Source organism: Indicator indicator, chromosome 10 (assembly GCF_027791375.1).
Source record: "Indicator indicator isolate 239-I01 chromosome 10, UM_Iind_1.1, whole genome shotgun sequence".
NCBI lineage: Eukaryota > Metazoa > Chordata > Aves > Piciformes > Indicatoridae > Indicator > Indicator indicator.
In genome coordinates, this window is record NC_072019.1 from 21,322,894 (window position 1) to 21,347,563 (window position 24,670).

At 41.2% G+C, this 24,670-nt stretch overlaps 1 protein-coding gene across 1 annotated transcript in view; it reads right to left on the reverse strand.

Moving 5' to 3' along the window:
• EIF2B3 (eukaryotic translation initiation factor 2B subunit gamma) overlaps positions 1-24,670 on the reverse strand; it is a 101,169-nt gene that overhangs the window by 17,592 nt on the left and 58,907 nt on the right. Inside the window, exons 7-10 of the mRNA XM_054384629.1 lie at positions 13,344-13,474; positions 12,501-12,694; positions 8,147-8,224; positions 7,291-7,439 (exon numbers count right to left, since the gene is read on the reverse strand). Of these exons, the coding sequence (XP_054240604.1) occupies positions 7,291-7,439; positions 8,147-8,224; positions 12,501-12,694; positions 13,344-13,474 (552 nt within the window). The remainder of the gene's footprint in view (positions 1-7,290; positions 7,440-8,146; positions 8,225-12,500; positions 12,695-13,343; positions 13,475-24,670) is intronic.

Consider the following 24,670-nt stretch of genomic DNA (forward strand, 5'->3'; position numbering starts at 1 on the left):
AGAAGCAGATCAGCAGAAGGAGAGATGTTTTAAAATGCCACTTGCCAGACCTGAACTGTATTTTAACTTCAACATTTGATGTACAAGATGTTTGGAAAATTGGGACGAGCTCCCTGCGCTATCAGGGAAACATCTGCATCTGAGATTAAAGAACAGGTGATTTATTTAAGACAGACTGATGTACCAGGAAGCTAGCCAGAGGAAAACTTCTTTTTGAGGAGCTGCTAGTAATAATGGTTCAGACATTCACAAGATAACCGGTACTATGTGAGAAACATCCTAAATACATTTGATACTGTAGAATTTAACTTCAGCTGAAAGTAACTGAAAACTAGCCCTGCAAGTAGCTCAACTTCTGGAGCCCACTGGTCTCCTAGTTTGCCCACTCTTCTTCCATTTATCTTCCTGAAAGCAAACTCAGCCAGCCAGAGGTTGTTTTAATTTGGTATCTCAAACAGCATGTGCATTGAATTAAATTGTAGAATGAAAATTATGGTTCCTGACTAAAAACCTGCACAGTTTAAAACCAAGAGGTGTGACAGAAAGGACTGAACATAGCTGACACATAATCAAGAAAAGTAAGAGCCTTTTTTACGGGCAAAGACTACACCTAGCTTTCTTCATACATTTATGTTTATCCATATCCATGATATATTTTATCCATCTATATACTTTACACATATACTTAAGCTGAACATGTGCTTCCTCTGAATCAAGTTCTCACTTTTGGTGTGCTTTCTGTGACACTTATTCTAAGCTTATTCTTTTTCCTAGAGTTAGCATAGGCCAGGGTGGCAATTGGTGGTGTGAGAAAAAATGTCCAGAAGACAATGTCCATCTTAAAAGAAGGTTCAAGATACAAAATGTTTGGGAATCCCAGCATAAGCAAATCTTCATTTACAGCTTTGCTAGCTATGGTGCTGGAAACAGCTTAATCTCCTCATTCCTTCTAATGAACAAGTGTACTGTAAAATATATTTTACAATTTCAACAAATGTTTCTTTGGCAATAAGATAATTTCTTTGTGCTGCCATTATCCAAGGGGGAAAATACTACTTATGCACTGAACACATATATACCTCTAAATGCTCAATTCCATCCTGGTTTTAATTGGAACTTTCTTCAAACTACTGACTGCATCTACATCAGGTGCTGAATTGGCACTATTAAGGAAACAACCAACAAACTTCGCAATCAGTCTGCAGTCAGTAGTGAGTTCAGCTCAGCTTGCTTGTTGTTTTCTTCCCTTGTACATTTACTCATAGAAAGCAGCAATAAATTTGAGATGTGCTAAACGAGAGTAAGCCTTTAACCAGTCACACATGGTGTCTCTTCAGTCCCCTCACATTACAGTATCTGTGCCATCTACTTTCACACAGGTAGCCAGAGCATCTTTAACAAAATCCAACACCTGACTTACTGTCTTCATGTGACTGAACAAGGAAGATGTTAGCTTTGGCTGACACAACATTTTCATAGAATCATAGAATCAACCAGGTTGGAAGAGACTTCCAAGATCATCCAGTCCAACCTACCACCCAGCCCTATCCAATCAACTAGACCATGGCACCAAGTGCCTCATCCAGTCTACTCTTGAACATCTCCAGTGATGGCAACTCCACCACCTCCCTGGGCAGCCCATTCCAATGGGCAGTCACTCTCTCTGTGAAGAACTTCCTCCTAATACCCAGCCTATACCTCCCCTGGCACAACCTGAGACTGTGTCCTCTTGTTCTGGTGCTGGTTGCCTGGGAGAAGAGACCAACCCCCACCTGGCTACAACCTCCCTTCAGGTAGTTGTAGACAGCAATGAGGTCTCCCCTGAGCCTCCTCTTCTCCAGGCTAAACACCCCCAGCTCCCTCAGCCTCTCCTCATAGGGTCTGTGTTCCAGGCCCTTCACCAGCTTCGTCAGCCTTCTCTGGACACGTTCCAGTACCTCAACATCTCTCTTGAGTTGAGGAGCCCAGAACTGGACACAGGACTCAAGGTGTGGCCTGACCAGTGCTGAGTACAGGGGAAGAACAACCTCCCTTGTCCTGCTGGCTACGCTATTCCTGACACAGGCCAGGATGCCATTGGCTCTCCTGGCTGCCTGGGCACACTGCTGGCTCATGTTCAGCCTACTATCAACCAGCACTCCCAAGTCCCAGTCTTGCCAGTCAGCGCCAGTCTTTCCTCCATAAATCTGGGTACTTTAATCCTTCATGCAAATTTTTAATCCAGCCTATTCTTTCTACCCAGGGATTCAAAACTCCCCAAGGTTTACCACATCTTCCCATGGGGCTAATCTAACTTCCCCTCTTTCCTCAATATTCCCATCGCCTCCTTGCAGTTTTCATAACCCAAAGCACTGTCACCTCCCTTGCATTCCAAATTCCCTGATGCTGCAGTTTGCTGCCATCAGGGGCATCCTGACCCCAAACACATCTGCTTGTCTTTTCAACCCCTTCCTTTTCCAAAAGGTAACCTTAGCAGTGTGTCATGGTGGGAATTCCAGCGAGTTTTTTCAGTAGTGTGTTTTTATGTAGTTCCAACAACATGCTGTAACCTTTGCAAACACAACAAAGAGACAAAGCCATTGTTCAGTAGTTCCTGCACACACACACACCAGCCTCAGACACATCTGTAATTCTAGTCGTACAGTTTCTGAACCAAGGCTGCCCACTGCATCAGGCTAACTGGCAACTGCTGCAAACTCTCCTCCTCTCACTGGTATTCCCAGTTCCTCGAAAAAAATCAGCAAAATACTTAATTTCAGAGACTAAATCTGCCAGAGCCCCTATGGTACTGACTACCAGCATGTCAACAAGACCATTTCAAAACATGGCTCACAGTGGACTTAGCATTATCCAAGCTTTTCATGCTTGTTTCCTCATTTAACCTCAAAGTAGTGCAAAGATCTGGGTTTTTTTTCCCTACTACAGTCCCATCTCTTGAATCTTTCCCAGGGAAACATTCCTTTGCTACAACGAAGGGAGAAGGATACACTGTGCACATGACAAAATGGCCAAGATCCTTTCAGTAAGTGTATACACTGAGATAGTTTTACGAACAAGAGATTTTGAAATTGTTATCTCTGGGGATGGAATAAAAGATTCAGCATGCTTTTCCTGTTAACATTATTTGTCATGTTCAGAGCACTTTGGGACAAGGTCTTATATGACCACAGCAATTAGATATTCCTGCTGCCATAAGTTAACAAACTGAATGAAACTATGAGATTGGTAAAAACAAAGCCAACGTTTGAGAAAAAAAAAAAAATAGCCACACCAAGACCAAGCCAACAACCCAACCATAAAACCTAACCAACCAAAAAAAAAAAACCCAAACCCAAACCCAAACCAAACAACTAAACAAAACAAAAAAAAAATCCCCATAAAAACCAAATCAGAAACCTGAAACTAAATTAATCCATCCATACCTAGGTCTCATTTCAAGGAAGGTAAGTATGCCTGAACATACCAAGTGAAACACAGTTACCAAACTCAGGCCAGCATAATTTGTTGCAAGATTGTCTACAAGCCCCAAGCGCAGTACTCTCTGAAGAGATTAGGGTGGAGTTAAGGTCATACAATCATAGAGTAATTTGGGTTGGAAAGGACTTTTAAAGGTCACTAGTCCAAGTCTCCTTCAATGCACAGCCACATCTTCAACTAGATCAGGTTGCTCAGAGCCCCATCCAACCTGATTTTGAAAGTTTCCAGGAATGGGGCATCTACAGCCATCTCTGGATGGCATCCCATCCCTCAGGCATGCCAACTTGCACCACTCAGCTCGGTGTCATCTGCAAACCTGCTGAGGGTGAGCTCTGTCCCACAGTCCATTTCTCTGATGAACATACTAAACAGCAACAGTCCCCATACATGCCCCTGAGTGATACCACCTGTCACTGATTTTCATCTAGACATTAAGCTGTTGACCACTACCCTCTGGATGCAACCATTCAACCAATCCACTGAACAGTCCACCTATCAAATCCATACATTTCCAGAGAAGGATGTTGTGGGAGACTGTGTCAGAGACCTTACCAAGGTCCAGATATAGTACATCTGTAGCTCTTCCCTTGTCAACTGATGTAGTCACTCCATCATAGAAGCCTGCTAAGCTTCCATGGTCAGGCAGAACTTGCTCTTAGTGAAGACATGCTGGCTTTCTTAAATCACCTCCCTGTCCTCCATGTGCCATAACATAGCTTCTAGGAGGATCCCAGGAACAGAGGTGAGGCTGACAGGTCAGTAGTTCCCTGGGTCCTCCTTTCTATCCTTTTTAAGAATAGGTGCAGTGTTTCTCTTTTTCCAGTCACCAGGGACTTTGTCTCACTGCCATGCCTTTTCAAGTATCTCATGGAGAATGGCTTGGGAACTACCTCAGGACTCTGGGATGCATCTTGTCAGGTCTCACAGATTCAAGAGGTTTCTTAGATGGTCACAAACCTGATCTATTAAATGGTTGGGATTTTTATCCCTCAATCCCCCTCTTGCAGCCCATCCTCTTAAGAAATGTGGGAAAAGAGGTTGACAGTGAAAACAGGCAAAAAAATGGTTGAGTAACCTCAGTCTTCTCCTTGTCTCTTGTTACCAGTTTGCTGGTCTTGCTCTCATCAGTAGGAGTCAGTCTATCAGAGACATCACTTTTCCTTTGCAGATAACACAGTATCCCTACATAACCACCTTTGGTCAGACTGCCAGCATTGCAGATCACTCCTTTGCAAAAGAGCTACAACGTGGGGACTCCTGCACCAAAGGCACACGAATCCAGTGACTCTGTTGTATGGCACCACCTCTAATGCAAACAGAAGAGGCAGCCCCAAGCAACTAAGGAGACTGAGGACATGTACAGCTACTGCAGAAGAATTCAAACAGACAAAGTTTTCAAATGCCTATAATTTCAGCTCCATTAGTATATTTTCTCCAGCTATGTAACTCAGTGCAGCCATTTGTCACTGAGCTCTGGGGAGCCATCCAGAGGGGAACAAGAACAGTTTCCCTGCTGCAGCCTGTCACCTGGGCAGTCAGCATCTCTCAGCACTTGTGCTGCTGTATAAATTACATCCCTCCCAGTTTGGTCAAGTATGTCCATCACTCAGCACATATGTAATCTTTGCTATTTTATTGTTTCATTGATGGAAGAACTCGCTGCACAGTGGGAAACACATTAAGAAAGGACTACCAAATATTTTCCCCGTGTTACAAACTTCTTTAATCCCCTGTAATCTCTTCTAAGGAAGGATTCATATCTACTAAAATCATTTCAGGAGACATACATAACATGACAGAAGCCCTACATACCAGGGAAAACAAAAACCCCTGCTACTGGTCCTCCAGAGCATCAAACACCAGCCACTGCTTGAAGAACAGATCATAAATTGCAAAGAGCATGCAATGACACTGCCCAAGATAACCCTAGTTCCTTGATCCATTAGTTGGGAAGGTCATCATCATGTGGGTCATAACTCCTGTTTCTCCAATAATGAGCCAACCACTGCCTATCAATAGGAACCTAGTTTTATTCTAAGCACCTTGTGGTGTCTCCATCTGCCCAGACATGAGAGTCAAAATACATAGAAGTTCTTCAATAAGCTAAAAGCAGGGTTTTCAACAAAGTAGCAGCTAGAATCCTTCTGTATCTTCCTCTCTGTGACTTTATAACTTTCTAATCTCAAGATTTAGCATAATCCAGTAAGAAGCAATTTATCAGATCAGTATCTGTACAAATCTACACAGTATGAATTATTATATGCTTTCAAATAAAGCTCCACAGTCTATAGCCTTAATTCTGGGATGAATAATTAGAAATCTGACTTGGTGCATCAGCACACAGTAACTGTAATGCAGCTAATGGGGACTATGTTTTTTCATGGTTCACTGAGAGTGACCAGAAGTAACATTGTCTTCTAGCAATTCACCAAAAAAAAAAAAAAAAAATTACCCCAAAAGTCAGTTTATCCTTCTTAAAAAAATAAGGTATCCCCACCTTTACGATGCTTGTGGAATTTTGTGGAATGCTTAAGATAACAAGTCTGAACTTGGTTTAGGATTTAGAAGAGAATAATACTATATAGCAGTGCAGACAAACACAAGCTGATCTGGGACCCTTAATAAAAATAGCACAATTTCTACACTTAGCTGCCTGATTTAATGGTAAAGCTGCTCACCTCCTGTGCCAACCCAGACCATTACGGCTGTGGCATCAATTCATTAATCAAAATGAGAGAGAGTCTCATGATCAAACGAGGGAGGTTCTGGTACTTCTTATGACAGCAGTGCTTGTGATACAGCCATACTGGATCAATTTTTTATTGAACTGGAAACCAGTTATTCTCTATACCCAATGGAATTCTGATTTATGATGTGCTTGAAATTACTGTGGATTTCTATTAAAGACAAACAGTTGGCAGTAAGGTACCATACTTACCTGTAATTTAGTTATGTAACAGTAGTATCCTCCATAGACCCCACATCCTTTGGGGTTTTTTGTTTTTCAGATATGCACGTTTCAGAGCCAACTTGGCATTTTTTAAAGAGTTTGGCCTTTTTCCTGAGGCCCCAAGCAAACCTCAAGCCATGAAGGAGCAGGCCTGCACAGACTCAATCAGCAGTTTCCTTTCCACTGACATCCACAGGAAGCCAGCATGTATGGAAAGATGGGGGCATGCAGACATCAACAATTACAGATAGGCCACTTTTCCCACATTTGGAAATGTATAGCTCAAGGCTACCTATTTAGCTAGTGTCTTTAATTCATGGGAAACCTCTACTAGCTGGCAGATTTTCCCTTTGTAAAGTTTATTCATTTATTCTATTACTCAGCACATGCAATGATAAAGTAAAACTGCAAATGACAAAAAAGGACCAAAGAAAATGACATTATAAGTGAAGCTGTAAAGTTCAAAGGTGGTAAGAACATTTCTAGTTAGTAGTTGTACTGCTTTAAACTGTGCTTTGTGCCTCAAATGTTTTAGATATATTCATAGACCAAGCCACTAAAATAAAGCTTGGAAGCATGACACAAACTCATACAGAATCATACATCCACTTAACTAACTTACACATTGTGAAGGTGATATGATCTCCTCTAAAAAGGAGAAATTATGTTCCAAGACTGCAGCCCTCTCATTAATTCATTTCAATTGTGCATTTGTAGCTGGTTTACAGAGGTTTATTTCTGACTTGGTCTTTAGAAACACCTCCCTAGTACCAACTGTTCTGGCAGAGGATTCCTTACAGGACAAAAACTACTGACTCAGGAACGGCAAATTTAGGGAATGGAGATACAAAAAAGTGACATACCCCTCCTCAATTGTAACAGAGTTCATGATGATGCAGTTTGTTATCTTAACTTTGTCTTTTATGGTACACATACTGCCGATGATGGAGTGTTTAATGGATGTCTTCTCCCCGACTTGCGTGGATGACCCAATGATGCTGTCTGATCCCACCTAGACAAGAACATAATGGAAATTGGAAAAAGTAGCTGAAGCTCCCTGATACGTGTTCTCCATACACCTCTTCCAAATAGCATGTCTCAAGCACTCATCAACAATGTGTACCCTGCTCTTAGGGATCCTTGACAGTGGAAAGACCTAGAAATTTGGGGCCCATTCCACAAGCACACAGTTGGACAGTCTTCCCATAGTCCACTAACTTGGTAAAATCCCATTAGCTGGTCCAGCTCTGTAGACATCACACAGTAAGGTAAGCACAGTAAGTATAGTCTGGCAAGTACGCAGTGGATTCACTAAGGTTTGCCCAGTGAGACCTGTGAAAAGGAGGCTTGAAGCTCATACTCAATGAAAATGCTTTGGTAAGAAGCAGAGCTAAAATACTGACCCCTTCTGAGTTTTGTGTCCTTTGGGACATTAGGCTCGACTACTATGAACTGCCATTAGGGATTAAGAGACTGCGCTGTCTGACTGGGAGGTAATACAGAATTTTGACCAAGCATTTTTAAATAGAGAATTAAAGGGCAGGAACCCAAAGGTGAGCCAACAAAGAATCTCTGGGCTATATCACCTAGATTTTAACTCCACACTTCAGAACTTAGCTTCACTTTCAACAACAGGACTGAATTTTAGGAAGCAGTTCTTGAAGCAAAGGGTGTGCAGACTGTATTGAAAGAGCAGAGACAGGGAAAGAGACTACTTACCATGCTTCTGTCAGTGATCTGTGCAGATGCATGAACCAGTGGCTCTTCCAGACCCAGATTAAGCAACAGCTTGGGAACCTGGATAGGAAAACCCACAGCACAAGTTAATGTGACAGTGCTGTACCTGCATGTTACATAAACAGCTCAAAGATGGCTTTGGTTTCCATTGCACTAGTGTGTCAACCATAAACATTTTAACTTAAAAGGAAAATACAAGTTCCTGCTTTTTAAATCTGCAACCAGATATGTGTGATTTATCATCTTCCCCTTTGTAAAGGAGACAGCTCGCCACCTGTGGAGAAGCAGTGGATCATCCATAGCAAGCAGGCTGGCTACAGCTGAACACAGAGACATCCTGAACAGTGTCCAGCACCTGCCATTTCAAATGCAGTTCAATATTTCACATCATTCACTTAATGCAAGCGGGTGAAGCTATTCCAGATGGTAGAAAGATGCAAAAGAAAAGGCTCTTGACAGAGAAGAGGCAAGTGTTAGATAAGCAGACAAAGTAGTGATGGTAATAGAGAAAGACATGGCCCAAGAACTAATCCAGAGAGCAATTCTGAACTGGATCCTGAAAAGAAAGGGGAGCCAGTGTTGTAGAAGGATGAGATAACACTCCATTATTTCTCCTTTTCTGGGTGAAAGAGCAGCCTGAGGCATTCTGCATCTCCTGGCGTCAGGCTGGGGCCAAGGTCACACACCACACAAGAAGTGATGACAGGATGGATGGGGATTTCAGTGGAGGTGAGCCTCTTGAAGCAATGCACAGACACAGCGCTGTACAGTTACCTGCAGCAGTCATGCCATGTACAATGCTTGTTGGCAGGACAGAGTCAAAGTAACATGGAAGATAGAGAAGGCAGCAAGGCGATGCATGAGGGCTAAGTGGTCTGTGCTATGGCACATCGTGTGCCTGAGCCAGAGGCAGCATGTGTGGGGGCTGGTGTGGAGCTCCACACATGCTGTCTGGTCCACTAGGATGGATGCACTGGCTGTCCACCTGGGAGATCAGCAGGAGCCTTAGCACAGTGATGGCTTAACTGGGTTTGCCTGAGGGGAGAAAGCAGCACTCATTATGTCTCTCTTTCCTCTACCCAGGTACCTATTTTTACAAAACTCTTAGGAAAGTTTATCTTTGTCAACTCCATTGCTCTGTTAAATTTGGTTGAGAGTTGCCAGCGATTTCCAAAGCTGCTATGAAGGAGCTGCCATACAGCACAGTTGTGTGAAACAACTTCCTTAGAAAGCTGGGATAACACGATTTGATGGGTAGGGAGTGAACCTCAAGAAGCAGATCCCACAGATCTGAAGAAGTTGGGATAAGATCAGGAAAAAGAAAGAATCTTGAGATCTCAAATAAGATGATACTTGCAGGAAATTGTCTAGATATTCATATGACCATCCTGTTTCCCTTCCAGCATTTAAGGATGGATATAGTGCTGCTTTTCGTATCATAGGAATTTTCACAGTTGATGCTTCATTCAGATCAGGGAGATGAGCTCAGATGAGCTCACACCTGTAAGATATCATTTCAGTCTGCCTGCTGTCCACAGTACACATTTCCACATTTGCAGCTCTTCACATTTTGAAGATGGTTCTTACCACTGTACTTGTGTTTCCTTTGTTTTTTAAAAGACAAGAGTAGGTTAGATCCTTCATTCTAAGGTGCAGGCACTACAGAAAACCTCCAGCTTACCAGAAAACCATGAACTATGCCAATCTGCCTGGATGATGCTGGCTTAGTGGAGGGATGTTGTCCTCACCTGACACACAGCTGACCAGCCACAACAGACAGATCCAAGAGAGGAACACACACCAAAGCATACCTACAGCATAGGCTGGAAAGATTCCTACTGTCAAGTGTCGTTCTGTGGGAAGGAAAGGAAACAAGGAAAGGCTCTTGCTTTCCTCAGTGGAAAGGTGAGGTAGTGAAATAAATAAAGGATCTCACTGGCCAGAGCAAAGTTCTTATTAGAATCAGTCAATAGTAGTGCAGCCTGAGGGGTGACCCAAGAAAGCCACCAGCTCAAGCATTTTGCTCTGAAAAGGAAGGTTAGATAGGGGGCAGGAGTCAGAGGGAGTGCCTGGGTCAAGGGAAGGTTTAAGATGTGTTTGGATTTAATTCATCTTACAAAGAAACTATTTCCTGCTATTGAAGATAACTCCCTCCTGAACCCACCTGCCCACACACAGGCTGCAGGCATCCAGAAACCCAGCTGGAAGTGAAATGATGTGAGTAAAGTGTTTCCTCACCAGAAGGGCAATGGGTTAGGATGCCATTCCTTCTCACAGCTACTGGAGTGGACTGCTACTGCTCTGGGAGTCTGTCCACTTGGACAGCAAAGATACAGGTCCTGGCTTTGCAATCAGACAATCAGAATCTGGTCTGTGAAGACCAAGATAGGAGGAAACAATATACCAAAAGTTCTCCTTAGAGACCAACAAAACAGGTTAAAAAAAAGGCTGATAAAAGTAAATGTGTATATTTTATGAGGATTAGCAAAAGAAACAAAATGCAGTGGCACTGAAAAAAAGGAACTCCTTTCTCACAACCTCTCATTAAGCTCCATTTTATGTTTTACCTCCACATAGTTTCCTTCAAAATGTTACCATTCTGGAAAAGTTAAAAATTCAAAGAAAATCCTTTCCAATGTTGAAGGCCCCAATGTGATTTCAAAACACTAATTCTATGTACCACCCAGGAGCAAACACATTTCCTGAACTGACCAAAATGTAGAATATTTAGGTTAAAAAAGAAAACACACCAAAAAAACAACAAAAACCAACACAAAAAAATCCCCAACCACATGGAGTCTGACTGGCTTAACTCAGTAACTTTTTACTGAAGTAGCTGCTGCCAAATGTACATGCACACTTCCCCTAGCAAGCAGTGCTCTCCTTTAACCCTTTGGGCACATTTGTTCCAGATATTCTTAGGGAAACTTTTCCCTTTCTGACAGCAATGCTGCCTTCTTCCTCTCTTCCTTGTGTTCCTAACTGCAAAGCAAATCACTCGATGTCTATGCTCCTTGACAGGCACCTCGGAGAAAGAGCCCCCATTGTGAACTCAGTCTGCCATGCTGGAACTCTAATTTGCATAAATTCATCCACTCATTTAATAAAAAAAGAAATCAGCTCAGTCTGAGAGCAAAGCCAAAGCAATAACTGCTTCCAGGGGTCCCAATATAACTTTATCACTTTATCGCTCTCCTAGCCCTTTCCCAGATATTTTAAGTCTTTGCCTACTACACAGCCTATTGGTCTTTCAAAACTAAAGGAAACAGATTCAGATTCACAGACTGCATCGGGTTGGAAGGGATCCTCAAGTCATTGTGTCCAACCTCCCTGCAGTGAGCAGGGACACCTCCAACTAGATCAGGCTGCCCAGGGCCCCATCAAGTCTGATCTTGAACGTCTCCAGGTACAGGGCCTCAATCACATCCCTGGGCAACCTGTTCCAGTATTTTACCACTCTCATCGTAAAGAACTTCTTCCTCATGCCTAACCTAAATCTACCCTGCCTCAGTTTAAAACCATTGTTGCCCCTTGTCCTGTTGCTACAAGCCCTTCTAAACAGTCCTTCCCCAAAGCTGTCCACTCCTGAAGCAATGAAATCCATCACTAGCAGAGCAAAGCAAGAACTTGTAATTACATCAGCCAGTGCAGTAAAAAAAAAAACCAACAAAACCCATATTAAAAGCTTTTAATCATCAGCTCATTACCTAGTACAAGATTTCTCTAATCCTCCTCTGTGATCTTGCATTTTATGAATTGTCAGTACTGTGAAAGTGAAAGCTGAAGCAGACCAACATTTCACTTCTGTGTTTACCTGGAGTGCCACAGTAGTGAAACCTGTTCATAAAATAACTCTTTCATAATGGAAAGCATAAGACAATTTGGATGTATGAGTGGTTTAAGTCTTCCTGCAAATCATTAATAACCTTTGTCATTATAACTCAGATAAACATCTGTAAGGAAGAGTCCAGTCAGGACTGATCTTGCCTTTAGGACATGGAAGATACTGATTAGATGAGCTATCAAAGCTACTTCCAGTCTTACTTTCCACACTTCTTGGCTCTTTGGCTGCAGATCTCGCCACCACCAAAACCCAGGAGTGTGTGGAGTGGGGGTTTCTTAGCTAAATCAAAGCTACAGAAGAAATTAGTGACAGAACAGTTTCCTGGCCTCACGTCCCAATCCTGCAACCAGTAGGGTGACGTGCGTAGATAATATGGCACTGTTTCAATTCCCACACACTCCTCAGCTGTATTGCAGGGAGCCACTCCTGGAGGCTAAAATGTCCCATGAGCTACTGCTGCATTCCCACGGAGCAGTTCTGCATTTTTCTCACCTGTCGGTTAGCTTCAATGTACAGCCCCAGAGTATTCACTCGGTAGCAGAGTCCCTCTTTCATTATGTGGACGTAGCAGCGCACTTTTCCTTCATGGAGAGCTTCATTCATATCTCCTCTATGATCATTCCAACAAGAGTTATCTGGAGCAGGTTTCAGCAAGCTATTATCTTCCTTTATGAAACTATAAATGTCTGGAGAACACACACATGCATGAAGTTAGACAGGATTTAATGAAATACTTTCTGAAGAGGAATACTATTAAAATACTGTTGGTGAAGGGAAATCTTTGCCTCACATCATCTGAATGACTAGATACTTAACAATCATTACCAGATTTTATCACTTGTAGTGACTAAGTGCTTATTTTTATTCTGCAGGTGGGAATCAAGGGATTAGGACAGATGCAATGTTTTGCCCAAGGTCACACAAGGAGACAGCGGAAATGCTAAAAATAAATTCCAAGATCTGAGATCCTGTCCGGTTCCCAGTGCAGGGTGGTTAAAGCTCAGTCTGCTGCCCTAGGCAATTTTAGGAACTCCCTCCTAAAATTGCGTTTTCAGTAGTGCATTTACCCATATTGTATTCAAGAAGCAAACACACAGAGCACCTGTCTGATTTGCTTTTGATTTATAACCAAATGAGGGAGGATAAAAATACTTACATAACACACAATATTGTTTGAAAAAGAAAGCTACCAGAATCTTTGTTATTGTGAAGTATAAGAGAAAAGACCCAAATCCTCACATTATTGTTTCAGGCTAATTCTGTACTTTACCCAACAATTCAGCTGTAGCATACAAGTTCTAAGACCTTTATTACATCTTCCACACTTCTACTGACCTTGACATGCTTGTTCTTTTTTCTTTTGGTCCTTTTCTTTATTGTCTAGTCCTGGCTGCGACGATACAGGAGAAGAGAACTGTCTCCTAACCAGATGTGGTATCAATTCACTCCGGAGAGATGTGATTGTCCTGAGGAAGGAGATGCACACATGAAGTTCATGAATGCTAAAACTTACATATCTTCACTGTCTTTGTGTATCAGACATTTTGCACATTTCTCATCAGGACGAATCAAAATGTCAGGTACTCTGAGACATCTGGCCTTAAGACAATGTCCACTAGTCAAGTGCTTTCTTAATGCACAAAAATATAAAGGAAGATTCAAAATAAGGAAATAGCTTCATTTTCAGAATTGATTTTCCTGTATTTTAAAAAAAGATGCCTATGATGTAACACGGCAGCGCCCTGCCCAGCGCCCAACCCCCCAAACAGGGTTGTGTGCAGATGGAATGTACAAAGTACTGAGACGTTGTAATGACAACAACAGAAATCCACTTATGTGCCTTAAAAGATGGCATCAATTGACAGGAAAAGACAATAAAGTGCTTACAGAGGAAAAATCAAAGCAGCTCCTTTTCATTGTGATGAAAATATGGAAATGCTCAATGAGACACAGACCTTAATACTGCTCACATGAAACATCAAGAACATTTTAAAGACTTGATCCTTTAACCAAGAGAAATCAGCAGATTTTAACAATTTAGGTCCCAAGAGTTTCACACTCTTTAAGTGTCCAGATCCCAAGTACATCAGTGAACAGAAACCCTCCAAAAGCTTCAGCTGGCAATACACTCTCCTCTGTGTACATATTTCAACTCACATCAGTTTTGACACCCCAATATTAGGAGGCAGAGGAATCACCCAAAGGGTTTCTAATAAAGCAGAGCCTTGAATTCAAGCCACCTATATCTTAAACAAGGACTGTGACCACTAGATTATCTTTCCTCTTGCATTGATTATACTTTACAATGAATAAAGAAAAGTCTCTCCCCAATAGACAATATTGATGTAGAAAGTCTACTGCACAATGGGATTATAACCCTGGTAATTTCATTTTGACTATGAAAAGATAATTTTATTTCCCAATAAAGTATTTGGAAAAAAATCCCCAATCAGTAGCTTTTACAGCTGGAGTGCACAAGATGCAGTTTTTAAAGAGTTTTATTATTGTTGTTTCATTATTTTAACAATCTGCATTTATTAACCAAATTGTGGATTATTTAAAGTAGCGCTTGGGAAAATCACGCAGAAAATGAACTCCAGCTTGGCACGAAGAAGAGGAAGTGCTAAGCTTCAGAGAAAGAACTGGGAGAACTAACACAGAGAGCTTGGCTAGAGGAACTCAACAAATGATAACCCACAAAGAGAGATGATTTAATTAAAATGGAAGACAGAAAACTCAGAACTAGCTATAAGTTAAATTTAAAAAGGAAACTACTAGAATAAGCATCTCAAAAGGGATTTTCGTTGGCAAAATCTCTAGCAAAGGAGAATCTTAAACAGTTCAAGCTTTAAGAAACATGTAGCTCATTATCTGCCCAGGCTCCTGTTCAGGTCAGTGATAGTGAGACCTAAGGATCCAAACAGTCTTTCCTGTCCCTAGTTATGATGGAGAGATTCATATGTGACTGCCAGTTCAGCCCCACAAACAAAAAAAAGTATTTTCCTTTTTCTTGACTAATGTTTCCTTCAGTCCTCACCTGCAGGTTGTGTCACAACTTCTGTCCTGCAGCAGGATGATCTAACCTGTCCCGTATCTGAAATTCTGCTTTTAGTTTTTGTTACAGATAAGGAAAATCTTTCCTTCTCAGTCTCTGCCCCCCTTCTTGAAAAGAAGATTATAACCACCTTCAGATAGCTGTATTTCAGGAACTAAAGAAGCAAAACACTTCATTCTTTAATCACCAAATTTCTCACTGCTAACCACTTACAGGCATGCTCTGCCATGGCCACCCTGGCCCTGTGCTCTGACACACGTGTGGCTGTGCAGATGGGCAGTTTACTAGCTTACAATATTTGCCTGCAGCTGTGCCATTCAGCAATGATTTCCTGCTTGGGTTTTATACTCCATCCAAAACCGACAATCCTGTGTTTCCCTCAGAGGCTGGTCATGGCATTTATAAGATATATTACCTATAAAATATCCAAGTATTTGGCAGTCTTAAATACTCTGATGCAGAGGACAACACAACATGGTAGGAAATGAAAGTAGTGGAAAGGGAGAAAGACAAGGTTTTGCCTAGTTTTTGATGGTTTACTCTTTCTTGGCCAAACTCCTGAAGCTTTCCTCAAATTCTCTGAAGTGCTAGCCACATTCCTTCAGCAAAGGTGGAGTAAATCCATAAGATGTGACTCAGAAACACACCCTTCTTACTGGAAAAGGAAAACCAGGAAGATTTCCCTTTGCTTGCTGCTTAAGCAATTTATATGCAACACTGAAGGAATTTGCCTTTGGAAAGTATTAAAAAATACACAGTAAGGTACTCAGTGACAAAAATTTGGATTTTTTTTTTTTTTTGATAGATCTTGCAAATGTGGATATACAAAGTGATAGTGTGAGAATATTATCTGACTGTCAACAGCAAGGGAAACCAAAACCTATCTGGGACTAGGAAAGGAATTTAAAGCAAAGGAGGGATAGGACTGAAGACCCTTCATCAAGAGAGAAAAAAAATAGCAGGAGTTTGGAAGAACCAACTAGCCTGTAACCTAGATTGCAGAGAAAACAAACCAAAAAGGTTTCTGGTCTAGCGTGTTAAAAAAGTGCCTATACTAAGAAGAAATAAGTGTAAGTCTGTATATGCTGAAGAAAGCAGTCTTTTTTTTATTCTGTTCAGCTTTCAAAACTTGGCATCCCCCTGGTTTCCAAGCTTGCTATTTTCTTTAGCTCCAAGAAGTAAGAATGAAATACTCAATGAGATCAACATTAAGAAAAATCTACTATAGCCCGGAGAAAGAAAGTGGAAGGTGGATGGAAAGAGAAGAAGGCAGGTAATTTTGGCAGAAATTCAGTTCTAAGCCAACTGAAAGCAACCATGCTTGGACACCTCACAGCAAAATCCATACGGTAGAGAAGATAAAAATGACCCTGCTTTTGAGAAACATTTGCTAAAATAAGCCTGTTTTCATAAATTCCAGACTGTTACTTTTCATTATCTTTCATTTTCTTTACCTTTTCACTCCTTAAAATTTGATTTCTGAAGTTATACCTGCCTGTCTTCACCTTGACAGAAAGTAGTAGGTTTTCAAATAAACCACCAAATATTGAAAGTGCCAATTAAATTGAAGCCTGTAAAGGAAGGGGGACAACTAATCCCTGAAGCACCTTATGTGGCTTTAGACCCCTGAGAACAACAAGGAAATGGCAGCGATTTTGAAAGGGACCAATGCTGATCACATTTGAAGCACATAAAAAAGAAGAAATATCTTTAGGATGGAATCTGCCATTCACATAGCAGGTCACAACAAAGAGGGATGTTGGCAAGAGACAGTGCATATGTGGGGGAAATGAAGACAACCAGGCAATTGAAATTCATGGTGCACATGCAAGAAACCGCTGGGAATTCAACAGCAAATAGATTTTTTTAGAAGCAAAAGAACCCCCTGGAAAAGTCTATATTAAATATACCTAAGAGCACACACCAGTCACTACATTAGCTATGCAGACTGTAGACTCAGACCTAGGCATTGTAAGCTGAGAATATTCAAGATTCGTTTTATTTAAAATCTGCTACTCTGAGGTACAAAAATGGGCACTTGGTCAGGTAACTGTAATTTGACCAAGTACTATTGTTACCAGAGAGACATAAGTATCATGCCTTTAGAATTCCTTTATCCCTGGTCAAGGTGCACTACGATGCCCTCCTGTGTTCCTGGGATTTTTGCATGACAGTAAAGGCACAAGTAAGGTTCATGCTAAATTAAAATGTTCACTTGTGAAGAACAATAGGTGAAAATATCCTAGATTTTTAGGTTTCCTATTGAAACACAGCTACACAGAAGTTTTCAGTGAGTTTTAACCTCAAATAAAATTAGAGCAGTCAGCACTACGGAAGACTTAAGTTTGTATCTATGTATTTTATATTATACTACATTACATTATGTATGTTATGGCCCACAGAGGGCCAACTTTTTCGTGTTGCTGAAGTACAACTCACCCTAGGATCAAGGGAAGCTTACTGAAACTTCAATAAGAAATGAAGTAGAAAGGAGCTAACTGAAACACAAGAAGAGTTTTGGGGAAAATAACAAATGTGGACCACTTAAAATCAAAATAAAAAAACGGATTTCACAACTATGCTTGAATGGGCTGCAATTTCTGCTCTCAGACATAGATATTGTTGGAGACTGTGTCCTTCATATGACACAGAAAATGATGGTTCTGACCAATGCTAGTGAAGAAAAAAATCTCATGAAGTATTTTATAGTAATAGAAAAGTCTATTTATGTCTAAGTTTAGGTGATCTTGCAAAAATGTAGTTACCAAGTGGTGCTCTTTGGCTTGATCCATAGCAGGAATGGGAGCATCCACAGCTTTTATTTCCTGCAGCTAGTTCTCACCAGCTTCAGACACTCTGAACACAACTGTCAGTTCCATTTACCGGCTGTCATTCATTTTCATTTTCCATGTTTAATGTTAAACACCATAAAAACAGTATTAATGAGTATTAGCATTTTAATATCCTCCTCGTTTTATTAATCTGTGATGAAGCATGAAATCTACTATTGCTGTCAGCTCCCACCTGTGAAATCTGCTGTTACTCTTCATGGGCTGTTTGCAGGGGGTCTGCCTTGTTATCATTATTAGCACAATCAGCTACATCTACAGGTGCAAACAGTGTTTGTGATTCCCCACTACAAACAAGCAAATTATTATCCCTTTTATAACCTACTTTAGCCTTTTTTTTTTTAAGAGGATACAACTACACAAGCATACAGTGGCTTGGGTTCTGATCTTCGCTCCATGGCCTTCAACAGAGATTCTTCAGATCACATCAAAAGAAGGTTTTGAGAAGAAGAGGCTGTATTTCAGACTGCTGCTCATAATTAACATTAGAAATGTATATATAAACACAACTAAACAAATCCTAAGGCACTTACAGTTTTGGCTGAAAAAAAGTTGCATGTTTATGCAGAACAATAAAGATGTAAGAGAAAGGGAGGGAGGTAGGGGAAAAAAATGGGTGTGTTGGAAGAAAGAAAAGTTAATTCTGAACCCTGTAGGTACATAGTTCATGGTTCTCATCGCTTAAAGGATAAAGCCAAATAACATTTAAAAATTCCATGTAAGCTGGGAGCTCTCTTGTTGAATCTCAACGTTATTTTCTCCTGATCCTTTGATGGAGATTAAAAATTTCCATGTGAATACAAAGAAAGAAACAACAGTTACCCTGAGATTTTTTCCCCAAGCATTTAATGCTCCAAACTAGAGCAGCCAGCCACCATTCCCATCTCCTCCCCCCTCCTTAAAGAAAAAAAAAAAAAGTCAACTCACTTTGAAGAAAAGACAAAACAGGGTCAGGGCAAGGGGGATTAGGGAAATGATATTTATATCATGGCCCAAATTAAAATGTCAATGCAAGAGGCAGGCAAACAGCCCTTGCCACATACATACACCAGGCATGTTTCCTCAAGGAAACAGGAAAGAGATTTGAAAAGAGTTAATGCAGTCCTGAGTTAATACCACCTGCCTCAGACTCAACACCACTTAAAAGACAGTGTTTGGGTCCATTTCCCACAATGCGGTTTTAACAAGCACAATGGAAAAAGCAATTACAGGCCTTTCCCCCTTCTTCTCACCAATTCATTGCTGAAAATGCTGGAATTTCTGAGACATGCTAAGAATGTGGAGAAAGCAGAGAAAGGCTACATACAAAAGGAAAAAACATCAAATGATAAATTTATAGGGTGTGCCACATCCCCGCAAAAGGCTAACTCTGTCCTTGTATCTCACAATAACCTTTCAGCCTTTGTTTGGTGTACCCAAGACCAATTATAACAAAGGAAAATTCCAGAGTAACCAGGCAAGCCAATAAACTATCAGGCAATTACTTGTGCCTAACTCAATAACCTGCAACACTAATCATAGCACCAAACAGATGTTAGTTCTTGCTACCTTCCATTTGTCCTGTTCTAGTCTCAAAATTGCTGTCACAAAAAGAGCAAACTTATCCTCCCAATTCTGTATTAATTACTTATTTGTCAGTGTCTGTTATTATTTTTGGAGTTAAGAGCCTAGGGAGAAGGGAAGGAAACTTTGAGAAACGTTCTACTAAAAGGTAATTTCACATGACTAAACTTGTGCTTCATTTATCTTTCCACAGTGTTTTCTAACCATAACCTTCAAGTCTGACAGCAACTTACTCCCGATGTTCATAAAAGAGTGTGTGACAGTATTTCAAAACCAAGACTGTGCAAGCCAGAGTAACCCTACAGCTTTGCTTTGCAGGCTCAAGCTTAGGGATGACTTCCCAAAACTGCAGGGTGACCACAGAAATCCCTTCATTCATGGAGGGAAAGAGGCAGATGACATGCAAGTGACAGTCATAGACAGCATAACACAGAGAGGATCCAGATCAAAGTATGGAAGGGATGGTATGGATGAAAACCACATAAAAAGCTGTTCTCAAGTTCCACCAAGTCTGGATGCACTTAAAGGAGCAGCGATCTAACTTCCATTTCTGCCAAAAAACCCTTCGGGAAACAAGGCAGCTTTCTGAAAAATTGACCACAGAAATTAAAACTCCTCAATTACATACTCCAGCCCTTTGAAAACGTGCATGCACTCAGCTTAGGTCATCTAAATAACCTTAACTCTGCCCACTTGCCAAACAGCCAGGAACACCTCACAGCTCCCAACTAATACTGCTTTCGCATGGGAATGCCAGCAAGTTTGGACATTTTTAGAACTTCTCTCTGACCAAAAAGTCTCTGAGGCTGTCAGAGGCCACCCAGGGTGTTTGGCAGGTTGTACATGCTGCTGAGGAATGGATCTCATTCATTCCCAGACAGCATCCCATTCTTCTAAAACAAGCGCACCTGCACCAAACGCGATTCCTTGCCAGAACTCATCTTTCCCCATTCTCTCCCACCTCCGCCTTCGCAGCCATCTGTCTGAGTTACTAACTTTTTTCTAAATGCCTTTGAAATTAGGCTTCTTTTTCGGAAAAGCACACTAAACAGAGGCATTCTGACAATGTGCCTAAACAAACACACTCATTGGATGCCTTGAAGAAAGTTAACATCTATTCACTAAAGCTGATGAACTATTTAAACTTAAGATGCCCAAATATTTATTTCTATAGACTTAAATGCTTCAGATGCCTGTATAAAAAGGGTCCAAAATGTAGCCATGGTTATAGCTTCACATGAGTAAGCTCCTTCACCCCACTCCACTGAGGCTACATTAAAGGCACTGTAGATGTCCACATCACTTGTCTCTCCATGCAGATGCTGTGTTCAGTGGTCTGCAACCAACTGGACCCATACTCGGTTTGACTTAACCACATGGTCATTCTTTCAGCAGTCTGGGAGATAAACTGAAAGCTCTAGTGTGTATTTCAGTCCTGCTTCCATCTCTACAAGTCCCATTTCTACACTCTTCTTCCCAACATCTACCTTAATTCCTATCTTCACTGTTGATTACAAATCTTTGCTCCATTCTTTCCTGTAGGACAACACTTCTGTTCTCTCTACTGTAGTAATTGCAACATCATTTTCTATCCTGTGAGAAGACTAAATAATTGTGGTTTTTTTGGTCACTTTATCTTTTCCTAAAGGATTTTAAGATGAAGCTTTTTTCTTAGTGAATCCTATCTCCATTTCTTTATGAGCCTACTTATATTACTAATGTTCTTTCTACTAATGTCTAATTAATCTGGAAAAGTTCGGTGTAAAATGCCGTGTCTGCTACAGCTCATCTCTGCATCTTTGATTTAGGGAAATGTCACTCCTCCTCCCCATTCAGCTCTTGACTTCTTCAAAACCAGGAACTTAACTAGACAGCACTCAGTATTTCCCATAGACTGTCCTGCAACTGTTTAAGGTGTTAGCACTCCTTTGCTCCAAGGCTATGTTCTAAGATCAGCCCTTATCTCATATTCTAGCTACTTATCACATTCAAAATGAAGCTCAGAAATATTGTTATTGATTGACTGATGATTCACTGACTTAATGAAAGTATCTCTTAGCAACTCTATTCAGGCATGTGTGCCCTCTCATCATCATTTATTCCTCTTCTACATACAGGAAGTTAAAAGTCTCCCATCATGATAATTCAATGCAATAATGAAGACAGGAACAAAGTTACAGACATCTTTATTACTGTTCATATATCATTTGGCTGGCTAAGGTGCAGAAAAACTATGAGAAATGGAATAGCAGGGAAACAAACACTGTTTTCTCTCTTTTCCAGAACCTGAACTCATGAGTGAAAGGGAAAACAGCATTTCAGAAGGATCAGACAGTGATTGAGATGGTATGGAAAGAAAAGAGATTAGCAGCAAACCAGGGAGGGGAAGAAAGAAAATAATCTTGCAAATTCTTGTAAGTTGCACAGTCGAATCAGTTGGACAAAAAAAACAGGAAAATTATGTTTTTCATTGCATGATATCACATACAAGAATTGTATCCTCACAAGGAAGATGCCCAACAAGGTAAGATAACAATTTCACCTCAAGTATTATCTTACATGCAAGTAGTGCTGTGTGGAAGAAAATGCACTGCACCGATGAAAGAATATTTAGGATGATAGTGTCCAATGGTTTAAGAGAAGGGAAAGTGCACACATTTGCATAAAAGAATAAGCATTCCTCCTTGGTTCAAAATCTCCATCTTGCATGAAGACCAACATCAGTTTGACTGAAGGCTACCCAGGGGAACTGCAAGTGCAAGAAACAGTGGGAAAAATAGTTCACAATTTTTAATGTTTATTATCAGATCAGAGCAAGCCCAGCTGAGGCCACCAAGAGGGCCAGAGGCACATGACACAGAACTTGAAGCTGGGGGAGGTGGGTTTGTTCAGCCTGGAAAAGAGAAGGCTGCAGGGGGATCTGATTACAGTTTTCCCCTACCAAAACTCAAGTGATATAGCCAGACTTTTCCCAAGAGGTGCACAGTAAAAAGGCAAGAGACAACAGACACAAGCTGCAACAAGGGAAATTCCAGTTGGGACAGAAAGAAAACAACTTTTCAGTGAGTGGTACAGTCCTGTGACAAGGTCCAGCCTCCATCCCTGGAGATTTTCAAAACTCAACTACAAAAGAAATCCCTGAGCAACATAGAAGCTAGACTTACTTGAACAGGAGGTTGGACTAGAGGTCCTTCCCCTACCTAGATTCTCCTGTGATTCTATATTATTTGCACTGACATTTGAATGACCTTTTTCATGTTCTCCCTGAGTTCACTTTGCATCGGGAATCCAAAGTGTTATTATCTGATGCTGTAAATCACAGAGGACAAAATTTTTAAATGTTAACATTTACTTTAGAAACAAAAAAATCATTAGGAGCTGCTTGCATGCACAGAATACTGTGCTGTGACCAAGCATGCTTTGAGTATCTCAGGCACATGGCCACCATGGCATATCATGGTCTCACTGAAAGATTTGCAGTTATTCATGAGGCTAATCAGCTCCAACTCAGCACATCCAAAGACATGTCTGGTTCCAAGTAGTCTGCTAATAGGAATTGGAATTGTATTTATTACAGAAGTGATTCGCTGAAAATCAGAATTTGTTTAAATCTAGTTTGTATCACTGGGGTTTTTCCCCCTGAGGTTTCAGAGTGAGCTTGGTTGGTACCATGGAAAGATAATGGTAACAATACTCTGGAGTAGGAGGACATCAACAAAGTTCAAGTCTTGGCATTTCTAGTAGGGCGCAGAGAAAGCTCCAACAGCTGGATTTGTTTGACAAGGAAAGGAAACGGGAAAGATAAATTGCCATTTCACATTCTAATAGATTAAATGCACTAAGGAGAAGCTTGGGTTTGGTTGTTAGTGGTTTGTGTTTGTTTTTTTTTTTTTTTTTCCTTGTTTGAAAAGCTACAATCTATTTGCCCTGTCCTCATACAGTATACTTCCTGTAAAAGCTATTTGTTTATTTACCCATTTTAATCATAGGGAAAGTATTCATTATAAAATCTCTCTTTACAGCAAAGGAGAAGCCTTCCAGCCACACGGCTGACACATGTTAACTCGCAGGTATTCACAGAGCAGGTTCTGTTTTAAGCCATCTTTCAGGCAGCCACACAAAGACCACCAAAGCTGGGTGTTCAACTCTCTGCCAGACCTCCCCCAGCCAGCAGCACTTGCCAGGAAACACAGGTGACAGCCTGAATGATAAAAAGGCATTTAAAGGCGAAAAAGAAAAAATGCACTGGTTTAGTCTGGGCAGCACCTTAATATAAACCTGCAGGGGCCTTTGTGTACAGCATAGCACACAGCCATCCAAGCAGGAGCTTCAGAGCCAGTCACTCACATCTCCACTTTTCAAAGATCTCATACTGCCCCTGCCACTTACTGGGAAGGAGAAGGACAGCTTCACTGCAGCTCTTCTCACAGCCACAGATCTCAGAACACAGCACTGAGATTTAATAAATCCTCCTCTCCCCTCCAAGTATTGGCTTAGCTGAGGCTTTCCGGACACAGCAGAGGGGAGACCAGAAAGAGCAGCTTGCTCTGGGATTGCAGCTGAAACAGTTTGGAAAGTCAGAGTGCTATGACCTCACACAATTTGCTCTTATTTATTTCAGCAGTTCAAAAAAAACCCCAATGTTTAACTTTGCAAACAAATCATACTGACTTTGGCTATAAAGCAAATTTGCTCAGTTCAGAGAAGAGTTTCCTTACTGGTGAATTCTGGCAGGCAGCTCTCCAGTGCTGGAAAAGAGCTGATTTGTTTCCTTAGCTCCAGCTCAGCCTCTCATGGAGTGCAACCTGAGAGGAGGGCTGTCTGGGGAAAGCGTATTTCCCTGGTGGCAAGCAAGATGTGAGCACTCAGCATTCCCAGGACAATGCTTACTCAGACCTTTGGAAGTGGCCACAGCACTGCTGTTTATCATTCTTGCCTTTCCTGTACCACACATCATTCCTTCTGGCCATGAAGACAGCTGCCCACTTCCCAGGTGACTGTGCAAGGGAAGTGGTAGCTGCTTCTACACCCAATAGTTCCCAAGTACTTGATTCAGGACAAGATGAGGAATTCCTTAACACGTTACTAAATGAAAAAAAAAAAAAAATTAACCTCACTTTCAGGAAGGAGGGGTGGTGGGGAAGTACCCCACCACAAAAATACATGAAATGTTCTAGTGTGTAAGAGGAAGACGT